The sequence below is a fragment of the Dipodomys merriami genome, unplaced genomic scaffold (genome assembly GCF_024711535.1).
Source record: "Dipodomys merriami isolate MVZ:Mamm:240054 unplaced genomic scaffold, mDipMer1.0.p SCAF_2, whole genome shotgun sequence".
NCBI classification, from domain to species: domain Eukaryota; kingdom Metazoa; phylum Chordata; class Mammalia; order Rodentia; family Heteromyidae; genus Dipodomys; species Dipodomys merriami.
The window spans coordinates 31,260,001-31,273,589 of NW_027203381.1; the positions used below are offsets into that span (position 1 = coordinate 31,260,001).

At 35.3% G+C, this 13,589-nt stretch overlaps 1 protein-coding gene across 5 annotated transcripts in view; it reads left to right on the plus strand.

Annotated features, from left to right (window-relative positions):
• The window catches only part of Ccdc178 (coiled-coil domain containing 178), a 306,788-nt gene that overhangs the window by 146,444 nt on the left and 146,755 nt on the right, over positions 1–13,589 (plus strand). Inside the window, exon 20 of one of the 5 annotated variants that reach the window (XM_070029367.1) lies at positions 10,327–10,370. The exons of 3 other annotated variants lie outside the window; for them this stretch is intronic. In XM_070029367.1, coding sequence (XP_069885468.1) covers positions 10,327–10,338 — 12 coding nt within the window. In that variant the 3' untranslated portion in view covers positions 10,339–10,370. Of the gene's footprint in view, positions 1–9,159; positions 9,228–10,326; positions 10,371–13,589 lie in introns of those variants that run through there. One more of the 5 variants, XM_070029366.1, reaches the window with a different exon arrangement.

The window sequence follows — 13,589 nt, forward strand, 5'->3', positions numbered from 1 at the left end:
ATATAGTTTTGGAACAGACATTGGAATGTACTTTAGCTTTATATATGAGTCTACCACCAGTGATCACAATTTTACATTTCAATGTGTAGATATTAGTAATAGTAAACCATTTTATCTTCTCTCTATATCACAGTGATGTAAAATGGAGTGATAACCAAACAAATGTTAGCAAAAATTAATTTAATATGTAGTGTTGACACTGATGGTAATTTAACTAACCATTTTCATCCATTAGCACTTGATGAAAAATGTATTAGCTTATGTCAGGAAATCTCAATTCCCAGTGCCAAAGATTTGACAATTTTCTCGTATGCTTTAACAGGAGGTAAAAAATAGTGATGCTTGAAAAGTGTCCTTTCTAGTATATTTTAAATGAAGCATTTAAAATGTATTATATATGACTGTAGGGGGAAAAAAGACAAACAATTGGATTTTTCAGAGTTTTATTGTAGTACATTAGAAAAATTGCAATCATTTGAATTGAGCAGATCAGCTTCTGGAAATGTCTGCCACCAAAAACTTATTTTTTTTCCCTTCTTGCTATTCATCTTGGATTTAAAGATACTATAAAGTGCATACTTCATTTCTCTATTAGTGTATTTCAACCTTAGTCTTGAAGGAGCTGTGTCTAATGGTGTAAAAATATTTCAGGTTATGTGTTATTTAATCTGAGTTCTCTTGGGAAAAGTGATATATTCCATGGTAAAACTCCAAGTGATAAACATTTTTAAAATCTCAAACAATAAATGTTACTTGTTTGGCACTTAACTTTTTATTTTCTAATCACAATGGCACAATGTTTTTTTTTAAATTGTGGCTATTTACCCTTCTCTTATATAAGAACAATATAAAAACATCAAGATTGGAACAGCTTTATTGTGATAGAACTGGCTGTTCTTCATAATGCTCCCTCATTAGCTGATGTAGTGTGTGCCACTAAGAATAATACAGCGTGGAGATTTCACAAGCAGTCACTTCTTTTTTCCAGCTCTGTCATTTGCATTTTATATTTCCCTATTTTGTGATTTGGGTAGCCTTTCAAAGAAATTAATGAAGTTCATGTAGTTGGCAGCAAGAGTAGCCACCCAGAATTTAGGCACTCCCTAAATTCAATCAGAGTTGAGATAAAACACAGACTGTATTAATGTATGGGTGCTGTTATAACCTCTATTAATATAGTTCAAAGCTGCCAAGCATCAGTGATTCCCTGAAACATAAAAAAGTTTGTATTAAAAATCACTGAACAGTACAAAAGTGGGAACAATACATATAAATTAAATTCAGTGCCTAACTTTATAAAACACCTTTCCTCACAAACGATGCCCTAGGTTTACATGCATTCCATGTTGCAGTAAATATAAGACTTTTAGCTGGGTGTGCACAGGTGGTCAGTGCTCCTACCATGATTTTTCTACCTTTGATTAAAAAAGAAAATAGGAATTTTTATCCTAACCACTAATGTCCTTTATGTGCCTTGTTTCGGGTTGCCTTTTTAAAGGACATTATTGATACAAATGGCAATATGTACCATTGTCTGCACTGGTATGCCTCTCAGCTGAGCTCTCCTCTTGTGTATACAGTGACAAATGGCAATCACTTTATCATTTATCTTATGACAAATAGCAGATTCAGCCACAAACTGCTGGCCGTAGCAAACTTACAGGATGAAGTTCTTTATTGTTTATGGTTTATGCGTTGATGTATTCATGCCTTGTTTATTTGTGAAATGAACAAAAATCAGTAAGCAGGCATGAACAGAAATTTGGCCACGCAATCAATTGTACTTTTTTTTTTTCTTCCTCCAGTCTTCCAAGGGCCTTACAAGGAAATTCGCTGAACTAGGTCTAAGCTGTAAGCTGCCTTTAGAAAAAAAAAAAAAAAAGTCATTAGAGGATGCACCAAATTGTGACATTATGCCCTTAAGCCAAAATAACACTGAATGGAGTTCCTACCTCGCATTAACCTCCCGAATAAGGGTCTTAAATTTGATAGCAAGCTATTGTCATAGACAAGTGGCAGAGGCCAAGAGTGGAAGGAAATTACCCCCACTAACTCTTACAATTTAAGCAATACGTTAAAGTTTCTGTTCTTTGTTTCATACAGTTAAAGGGAAATTTGCAAGTCAACTTGGTACATCTTTGTAAATTGCACCTGAATTTTGCACACTGGCTGTGCTGGGATTGCATAGATTCTTAAGATTATTACCACTTTAGCCTTTTTCATTGCTATGTAAGGAAATGTTTAAATCAGTTACATTCTAGAGCACATTGAAATTGAGATGCATGGTTCTGGATCATAATAATAGCGTGCATTTCAAAAAATTCTAACAACACAGCAGACAAAAGAAACTATAAATTCTCACTTTCAGTCTGTTGTTTTTCTGAAACTTTGTATGACTAACCAGATTTGTATTCTAAAGTCATACCTATTTAAATTGTTACAAATGGATTATCCTGAATCTAATGAAATGTATCAAAATTACTGATCTATTAAGTTAATAATGAAGAACTTGCTAATAATCATAATGTATTCAAAAGAAGTGTTAGCAATAAAGGGAAGATATTCTTCCCTTGCTTAGAGAAAGCAGATATTAAATATCTTCTTATATAAGAATGTGAAAAATAAAATGCTTAAATATAATATGGAATAAACTTTTTATGTCCAGCTCACTGGCAGCATATCAGCAAGATAAAGTAAAACTTTAAGATTTTTACAATTTTACAAACTCAACAGGAAATCTGTCATTAAAAAAAAACTCTACCAAATCATGTACTCATTAATGAAAATTTAATTTAAAGTTACTTTCAAGACATATTTCAAAGTGTTCTGCATGAAAGTTATTTGACACACAGTCTCAGACTAAAAGAAAAGACTGTCTACTATAATGTAAGTAACCTGAAAGAAAATGTCTTTAAGTCCCATAATTAGGTGTTATTAAAACTAAGCAATTATATATAGGCTGTTTGTTATCATTCATATCTTAAACAACTTTTTTTCTATACAAACCAAACAAAAGAAAATTTGTTCAGTTAATGTCCATGAAGTTTGCAGACCAATAGGGTTAAAACTAATATTCTGCAAGGAAACTGAAGTTAGAGGTCCAGAAAAAGCTATTATGCAGCTCTGAGATTTGCATATGCTATCTGCTTGGCTCATCAGAGGTGAATGATAGTTTCCACTGCAGTTAGTTACAAGCCAATCTAGATGTAGTTATTTGCATAAACAATTTGATTGGTAAACATTATACTACTGTGTTGGAAACTTTTGGGAGAAGGGAGACTATCTTCCTGGTTTCTTTTACTTTGAAAAAATACTTGAGGTATGTTTCATTTTGTGTTATGACAGAAAACAGAAATGAAGGCAAATTATATACAGAGGAAATTTTTATCAAAAGGTAATACAAAAGGAAGACAAAGCCCATTTTAATGATTTAATAGCTAAAAATTTTTTAGCAAATTGTTTCAGCTATAATTTCTATAAAAATAGAAAAGTCATTGGTAAACCTCGATCTTTAATTATAACATAGTTTTATAGTTTTTGGATTCTTTTTTGTGCACTTTGCCTGTTTGTCTATATGTTTATAAAGCTACTATGATTATGGAATTGAAACTTAATGTATTTTTTCCTTTAGGCGTAGATAATTTTTATATTGCCACATATTAGTCAAATACATGCATGAAGACTATTATATATAATATTTAATATGCATTATGTTTTGATATCTAATACTTATTATCTCTCAACTAATATTTTAACCAACTGGATATAATAAATACATAAATAAAATGCTATTAATTAAAATCAAACAGTAATGTATAATACATATTTTTATATTTACTCTGTGCTTTAGTACTCCAATAAAAAATATATTTTGCTAAATAGCTCTTCAGTGACTGGCATGTGTCAGAGAAGTTTGTACATAAAATTGTTATGCCCATATCTCTGACCACACTGAGCTTGCAATCCAGAGAATAAAATACAATGAGAAAAACTAACAAGTACACAGTAGGAATGTGGAGCTCACTGAACAGTTCAAGAAGCATCTGTATCAAAACTGATTGTCAGGGAGGGATTCTCCAAGAAAATAAATGTCATATAAATTTAGGATTGGGGGGAAGAGATAGAAAGTATTTTATGCTTACTAGATAAGCATTCTAGCATGTGAGTCACACTTCTAGTCCTTTTTTTTCTTCTTTTAGTTGGTTTGTCAGTTTGAATTTGTTGCTTTTCCTAAGCTGGCCTCAGACCATAATCCTGCTAGTTCTCCCTCCCAGAAAGGCAGGATTACAATCATGCACCACTTTATCCAGCTATGAATAAAGAAAAGCGCACAATATATATTTGGGTAGTGTTTCTTTACACAGGAAAGAACAAATTCAACCCATGGTGTGTTCCTAAACAGCTTGGGTTAGCAAAAATGAGAGTTGGGTGGGAGATTGTAGATGACAGCTGGAGATGGCACCATCAATGAAGTTTAACCACTACTTAGGAGAAAAAAGAAGCAAGTGAAGGTCTCAGGATGCCAAAAGAAGCAATAGTTTTGTCTCAGTTATCATGAGTGACTGTGACAACAGTGAGAAGATTGAATTGCGGTAAATAAAAGTCTGGAGGCAGGAAGACAAGGTAGAAGGCTCTTACTGGACTGCAGACTTGAAATGACTGCCATTACAAGAGATACAGTCAGTGAGAATAGTTCAAAGTAACAAAAAAGAGACATATTGGTAGAAAAATTAATGGCAGTTGGTGAGTTAGGAATAAATCTTTGGGTTCGAGCTTGTAAGTGGCAATGCCTTATTTTAAGAAGTCTAAGAAAAAGGGGTGCTGTTTGAAGGTATTGTGTTAGGCTGCGTGTCCAATCCATATAGAAAGGTAAAATGTATATATATGTATACATATATACATATATGTATATATACACACATTGACATACATCTTTGAATCCTAGCTACAAGAATTGTACTGGGTTTTAGGAAAAATCTGTCCATGGCACTATGAAAATATCAGAGGGGAAATGCACTGAGAGACAAGAGCAGGTGGTTAAGAACAGGGAATAAATGGGGAAGCACTAGTATTTTGTGAGGATATGAGAATTTCATGGGCATGAACATTCAGAGAACAGGTGAGAATTTGTGAGCAAAAGGACAATTGGTGAACAAATTAGTAATATACAAACATCAAAGCATGACTTCTGTAAAAGAATACTCGAATATCCCAGCTGCCTGTGGCTCATACCTGTAATCCTAGCTACTCAGGAGGCTGAGATTTGAGGATTGCAGTTCAAAGCCATCCTGGGCAGGAAAGTCTATCACACTCTTATCTCCAATTAACCACCAGAAAACCAGAAGTGGCGCTGTGGCTGAAGTGGTAGAACTCATGCCTTGAGCTGAAGAGCATAGGGACAGTGCCCAGGCCCAGAGTACAAGCTCTACAATTGACCAACTACTTCATTTAAGCAAAATAAGCCAGTATAGTTAATACACCACCCTTACCTTAATAACTTCAATTGAGTGGTGGAGCCATAAGCCATATTTCAATGGTCGAAGAGAAATCATAATGTGAAAATGTAGATTCCTGTAGGGTTTTCTTTGAAAGGCAAAGATTTGGTATGGAAGAAGTAAATTTGTGGATAGAAATAACAGATCTTGTTTTGTGTTTTGGTCTTGTTTATTAAGGTAAGAGAACCCGGGCATATGCATTTGTTGAAAAAATAAAATAAACTAAAAGAGGAAGTGAATGTTAACGAGGCTTTTTTGCAAGTGCAAAGGAAATGAGAATTCCATAAGTATAAGGAAAGAAATTGGATTACATAGGCCCCTGGCCAAAATTTGAGACTTGGACTTATGAATAAAGGGTATCTTTCATGGGTGGCAGAAAGGGATAAGAAAGAAGATAGCTTGTGGTTGACTGATTCTTTTTTTCAGTACAATGACTTAAGCTCATGGATCTTGTGTTCTCTCTCAGCTGGATGACTTAGCTGGCACTCTGTCACTTGAACCATACCTCCAGCCTGAATTTTGATTTTTAAATAGAGTATATTGTAGAATGAGGCCAACATTTTGGTGAAAATATTTATTATTGAAAAGCTTTTGTGGTTCATGGTGATTGAGCCCAGAATCTTGCACTAAGCTACTATGGAAAACTTTAAGTGAGATGTAGTTAGCTAAGGATGTAGGAAGGATGGGTGAACAGATTTACTTATCACTCTTGAATTTTTTTTGGGGGGGGGGGAGGTCCGTTCGTGGCGCCTGAACTCTGGGCCTGGGCGCTGTCCCTCAGCTCTTCAGCTCAAGGCCAGCACTCTACCACTTGAGCCACAGCGCCACTTCCAGCTTTTTTCTTTTTGCTTATGTGGTGCTGAGGAATTGAACCCAGGGCTTCAGGCATGCAAGGCAAGCGCTCTACCGCTGAGCCAACTTCCCAGCCCTCACTCTTGAATTTTTAAAAGCAGTAGGAGACCACTTTCTCCTGTGTTGGCCCATCATATTTGAAAGAAGCTCTTATGGGGTTTTTTGATGCAGAACTTGAAGTTTTTTAGGTTTCATGAGAACTTAATGCAAACGAGAGCCATGAAGTCCATTGAAGACAAAAGGTAAGTAGTTTGAATAATATCATTGGTATCTAAGGAGGATAGGAAAGAAAAGAAAAAGAAAATCTGTTAATTAATGGCAAATCACTACATTAAAAAAAAAAAAGAAAAGAAAAACATTCGAAAACTTGCAACCAGAGAAAGGAAGACGCTTCCCTTCCGGTGAAAGAAAGAAAAGAGCCTGCTATAAAGCTGACTGTTAGAGAACGGGGTGTGGGGATTTAAGAAGCTTTCAACTCAAAATTCTATAGATCCCCTGAACTAGTGGAAGCAGTTCTCTTGATGACCCCAGGAAACTGATGACCGACTAAAGATAGTAATGGGGGGGGTTAGTAACTACAAAATGAGATAAAGTTTAAATTTTCAGAAGTGGGTCATTTTTGGATGGCAAAAGTTCAGGGGGTACCAGTGGGCGGGCATGATATGATGACGGAAGACGTTGAGCGTCGCTAAGACAACGCCATGGATGTTAAAAATCATCGCAAACAATTGTAGTATTTGAATCCTAAGGAAGATTCTAAGCCAGCTCTAAGTCTTCAGACAAAGTAGAGCAGGGAAAATAATATGCAATAATAAACCATACCCCAAAGAGGGCCAGCAGGTGTTACAGCTGGATGGAGAGTTCTTTAAATGGGGTGATTTACAGGAGACTCCAGGAAATATGGAAAGAGCAATTTAAAACAATAACAAGGAAAAGGACATATTTCTTTTTAAATATAATAAATATTGGGTTTCAGTAAAGACCAAAAATAGTGAGATTGTGTCAAAACAAATGTATTTCTGGAAATTGAGCATCAATAGAAGATTAATTTGATATTTTCTGAAAAAGTGTGTAAATTTGAAATTGGAAAGATACATGTGATTCTTCTGAATTTTGGAAGCAAAGAACAAAAATTGTCCCAGATAAGGGAATATTTAGAAGAGAAAATTCCTTTTTTTTTTTTTTTTTTTTTTTTTTTTTTTTTTGGGTCCGGTCGTGGGGCCTGAACTCTGGGCCTGGGCACTGTCCCTCAGCTCTTCAGCTCAAGGCTAGTGCTCTACCACTTGAGCCACAGCGCCACTTCCAGCTTTTTTCTTTTTGCTTATGTGGTGCTGAGGAATCAAACCCAGGGCCTCAGGCATGCAAGGTAAGCACTCTACCATTGAGCCACCTTCCCAGCCCGAGAAAATTCTTTTATGAGTAAAAGATTCAAGCTTCATCCATTGAAAGTTGGGGGGGGGGGGGGCGGTGAAACCTGAATTGTGAAAGGAAGCAAACTATATACGATAAAACAAATCACATCTATTTTTCTTTTGTTAAGTGGAGCTGCAGATAGAATCAGGTTTGAAAACATCCCCCAGAAGCTCTTGCAGAAGATAAAATACAAGTCAAGTGCAGTTACAAGATAAGGGAGTAATAAAATAAAATATTCTCTAAATGTGCCACTGTTCATGGCAAATTCTAAGGGTAGTAAAGCCAGGAGATTTGTACAGAATGGAATATCATTAGTAATATTTTCACAGTTACAAGTGTACCTGGACACGTCTAAGCTAGATAAATGAAATTATAAATAGTAAGCACATATTTTCATTACTATTAAAGTTTGAATTAAACTATCTTTAAATGTATTTCTATACATTTCATGTGTATATTTTATATATATATATATATATACTTTTTAACTGTGTAATATACATAGGTAATAAGTATGTTCTAGTAACAAACTTTCCAGACACAGAATATATGGGGAAGGAGTCTGATAGTCAGTCTTGGTGATGCAGACCTATAATACCAGCTACTCAGATAAGATTGTGGTTCAAGACCATCCAAGACAAAAACATGCATGACGGTACACACAACTGTAATCTAATCCTAGCTATGTAGGAATATAATTGAGGCTAGGCTCAGAGGAAAAGAATGAAACTCTGCCTGAAAAATAACATGGTTTTAGTGTGTCTCATATGGTAGAATATTTTCTCAAGAAGCACAAAGCTGTAAATTCAAAGTCCCAGTTTCAGCAACTAAAACGACTTTTTTTCAGCTACTTATATAAATATGAAAGTCTCAGATCTAGAATAAGTAGATCTAGAAAAAAAATTATATTCAATTATACTTGAAAATTTTTAATCTGTTTTGGTTAAAGGAGAAACATGGCATGGACAAATAGAAATAGTTTGGATATCATAAATAAAATTAGCAATATTGGAGCAATATTGCCAGTCATTCTAACAGGTTCTAGGGGTGCAGGAAGCTCAGGAAAACTTGAAGATGACTTAGAATTTCTCTAGCTCCATTGCATCTGGTCAGATTATTACGATTTACATTTCTCTTGAGTGTATGTCAGCTGATATCCAGCATAGCTAGATCTGGGTGTTTGACTCCTACTTAGCAAGGCTAATAATTGTACACATTGTTAGGAGCACAAACTCAAGGCTCTCTACAGGTACAAAAAAAAAAATCCCTGAGAAAAGAAACAGTCTCTGGTCAGAATGGCTGTTTGGTAATCTCTTTTCTTAGGTAATATAAAATCTCTTTTTGAATTAAATCAGATCAGCAGAAAGGCTGCTCCTGATCACATATTACTTCTCTATAGAATTGCTACCTTGAGGGTTCTTCTAAGAAATGGCTCCAATGAAACTTATCGTTGTGTCCATTAGAAATAGGAAGTCGTCCACTGAATTTACAACATCTACTTTGGGATCAGACATTTCTGTCAGGTGTAAGTATCAGGAATAATGAAGAGTATTTATGGTGCCAAATTGGTTTGTTTGCTCTTTGGGGCACTGAAAAGACTGGGTTTCCCTTTTTCAATAGTGTCTGCTAGAGAGCTTAGACTTAACGTTGTGGCTTTCTGGCAGGAAGTAGATAAGTTCTATTTTATGCCCAGTGCTTGCTTATTGCTTTTTTTCCCTCTTGTTCCTTTCCTGTAATTTTATCTGTTGTGTTTATACTGTAAATAGATGCGAATCCTGTCTCAAAATGGAATAGAAAATAGAGGAAAAAGGAAAGAAAGTCTTTCATATACAAAATATTTCAATACAAAGGGAAAAAGGACTCATTCTTCACTGAGCTGATCATCTACTTGAATCATTAATTCATAAGCATACTGTAATATAAGCGAGAAACAGTATTTTTCTTAAGAAAGAATATGCCTGGAGAGGACAAAAAGAGGACAAATAAGCTTATTGTAAGATGGTAGGAATTATCCAATGTCTTTTTTTTTGTTGTTTTAGGTGTGTATGTGGGGCTTGAACTCTGGGCCTGAGCACTGTCCCTCAGCTCTTCAGCTCAGGGATGGCACTCTACTACTTGAGCCACAGCACCACTTCCTTTTTTCTGTTTATGTGGTGCTAAGGAATGGAACCCAGAGCCTCACACACGCAAGGAAAACACTCTACCACTGAGCCACCTTCCCAGCCTCCTCCAATGTCGTCTTAATAAGCTGAAAACACCAAGCATCTCTTGCCTCATAAAGACACAGAATCGTGTATTTTCATGATAGAAAGATTTGAGCTTTATTTGGTAGTCTCTACAAGTGGTACAATTCTATAGCCATTGAATGCGTTTCTACCTATATCCTTCTTAAAGCTCGTTATAATTTTGAATTACAGCTTGTCTCCCAATTAACCATACTTTACACAGTCTAGATAGAGTAGTAGCTTTCTCTCACAGCAATGTATATCAAAACATTCAACTATTTCAAAAACAGATTTTAACATATTTTCTAGAGTAATTATTTTTGTCGTTTTTACTATTACAGCCTCCTGAATAGCTAGGATTATAGGCATGAACCATAGCTGCTGGCTATTTTGTGATTATTAAAACAACACACTAAAGGAATTCCCCAGAGATGCACTCCTGTTAAACCTGAAGAAGAGAACAGAAACAAGGATCCTCCTGGGTTTGAAAACCTTACCGGTTAGCCTCTTCCAATATGTTATCTGAGAGGATCAAGACAGGTAGCTGTGGGATACATGGAACTTTGGACTACTTGGAATCACTTGAGTGATGCATTGACTGTGCTAATAGCTGGAGGACATTTTTCTTGGGGAAATGTTTCATGGCCTTCTACACCTTCTGCCAGGGATCTGTGTCATGAGACCAAGGCCTGGCATGTACAACACGCCATGTTTGAAGTTAAGAAATTTCATCACTAGTTTTTGGTTGGTTGGTTGGTTGGTTTTTGGAAGCGAGATTAGCTAGTGTTAGATGAATGCAGTGATTTTCTTTTTTGACTTTGTAAACTTCAAAAGGTTGTATTGCTAGGTGCTAGTGGCTTACACCTATAATCTTAGCTCCCCAGGAGGTTGAGATCTAAGGATTGAGAGTTGAAACCAATCCAGGTAGGAAAGTCCATAAGAATCACCAAAAAGCCAGATGCAGAGCTATAGTAGAAAATGTCGAACACAGCTTTGAGCAAAAAACTCAGGGACAGCATGCAGGTTCTGAGTTCAAGCTCCAGGACTGACACACACAGACAATAAAAAGTTGTACAAAAGAATTACAATTTCCTATGTATAAGTGACCAGAACTTCTTATCAGAATTGTCCCTTCCATGATTCTCTCTCATGCCATCTTGCTGCAGACATTTTTGAAGATCTTGCTTGATATTTAAAGTTGATGAGTATTATTGATATCCAGTCATGAGTTCCCTGGAACCAGATCACATTTAATAATTGCAGTGATAATTTTGGCCTCCCATCTCCCCAAATAACAATTACATCATTATGCATCCACATCTGAAAGGGACAGAATATTTGTTTAGTTCTTCTGAAGATTACAATCTGATATCCAGCCAAAAAAATGCCACACTTCCCTTCATATAAATATCTTTTTTTCTCTAAGAATTTTAATCTAACAGTTGGAATCTGACCAAAGGAATATAATAACTGATTACATTCAACCACTCTTCTGCATTATACATTCCAGTGTAACCCTGGATTTATTATTTCTGTCAACTTTCTAATTTTTGTTTTTGGGTAATAGACCAAGAATTGGTTGTTAGAGAATGACACTTGAAGTTAGTGACATGAGACTCAGGCCTCTACCTCCTGGTTATAGAATCAGAATTCTTTCTAGTGACCCACTGTGTTCTGCATTTCCACAGTCTTTAAGCATTTCCAACCAGCCAAATTTTTCTATTATCAAAAATCAGTTAACTGCATGATTTACTTAGACTGATCTCACTAGCTTAAATCTCCCAGTAAAATGTATCCCTAAGAGGAATGAATTGTTAAATTAGCTGAAATTGCACTTTTGAGAAACTGAAACAGGTGTGATTTGAATGCACATTTTACTTAGTTCTTAATGCCTGATGGAGAAAGAAACTTGAAGAGATCAAAAGAGTATATATTCTCTTTGAAAATTCACTTCACTTACCCACAGTTTTAGATTCATGGGTCTAATAATCTGTTTTGATGCAGCAATTTAATTAAAATGTTTCCCATCTATGGGGCAGTGGCCACTGCCTGTCTATCCAGATAGAAGTGAGAATTTTACCCTCCCATGATACCATAAAATCAAGATAACCACAGTTGCTGAAACCCACAGCTGGATGTGCACTAAGAAATCTGATAAGTACCCCTTAAATCCTCAATAGCTACATTGCTGTGGCACTGTTACAGGTCTTATTTTCAATATCTATCTGTATTGATAGAAATTTTTGAGCCTAAATATATTCTGTTCAAAATGAGTAATTACTTGTTAGTGAGCTATGAGTCATATTACTAAATAAACTTGGAAGAAAGAACAAAATAGCAGACATTACCAAACATCTCAATTAACAAGAGAGCTATCTTTCTAACTCATTTTTATATGATAATGATATGTGTGAGTGTGTGTGTGTGTGTGTGTGTGTGTGTGTGTGTGTGTGTGTGTGTGTGTGTTGGGGCTTGAAATTCAGGGACTGGGTGCAGTCCCTGAGCATTTTTGCTCAAGTCTAGTGCTCTATCACTTGAGTCACAGATCCATTTCCAGCTTTCTAGTGGTTAATTGGAGTAAGTCTCATGCCCAGGTTGCCTTCAAAATATGATGCTCAGATTTCAGACTCCTGAATTACTAGGATTATAAATATAAGCCACCATATCTTTATTTTAACTTTATTTTAACTTTATGTTCACAGAGTCTTATTTAATATGTATTATGTAATATTTATTCTAAACTTTTTGCTTACTTGATTTTTATATAAATATGCACAGACAATATTGAAGCTTCTGCTTGGGAAAATGTTTTTAACTTGTTGCAACAAATGTTTTTGTCTAACTGTTCAGTAATTTTTTTGTCTAGACTTGTAAGAATTTTTCTCTAATTGTTCAATGTGTTTTGTCTAAAGTAGTTTGCAAAGTATGGTCTACAAGTCCCCGGATTTCCATAACAAAGGAGAGACTACAGGACATGAATTTTGTTCCATTAATGCTCAGACATCTGGTCTTTCTATGCTCATAGTGAAGAAGCAATATGGATAAAGCTTCTGGCCCTTAGTATGGATGGACCCCAACAGTGAAATTTAAAATATGAATTTCTACTTGAAAGAATTACATAACACAAATATCACATATATGTGTATATGTATTTATGTGAAAGTCTAAGATAAAATGAGTAATATTTGAATACAACTATATGTTCCACAATAAAGGGGCATATCTGTGAATATAAATTTATATGCTTGCTTCAGTAGAGGAAAATATAATACCTATCACTTATCCTTTAGGATGCTATGGGGGGCAGATACATAGATGGAAAAGGAAAGTTAATCCAATCTAAATTATACAAAAAGATTAGATTTTCAGGAGTGGATGCTCCTCTCCCAGCTCTCCTGAATCAGTATAATACAAATGCATTTGTACAAGAAAAACGAGGTAAATGTCTTTCCTGATAGACTATTCCAAAGCTTCCTTCTTGCCAATCATTTCTTAGTGTACCTTCCTCAATCTAGCATGCAAGCCCTGCTAACTCTCAAGTGATACAGTTAAAGGCATTTGTTATAAAGCATAAGTATTGTTTTACTTTAATGGTGAGATTGTT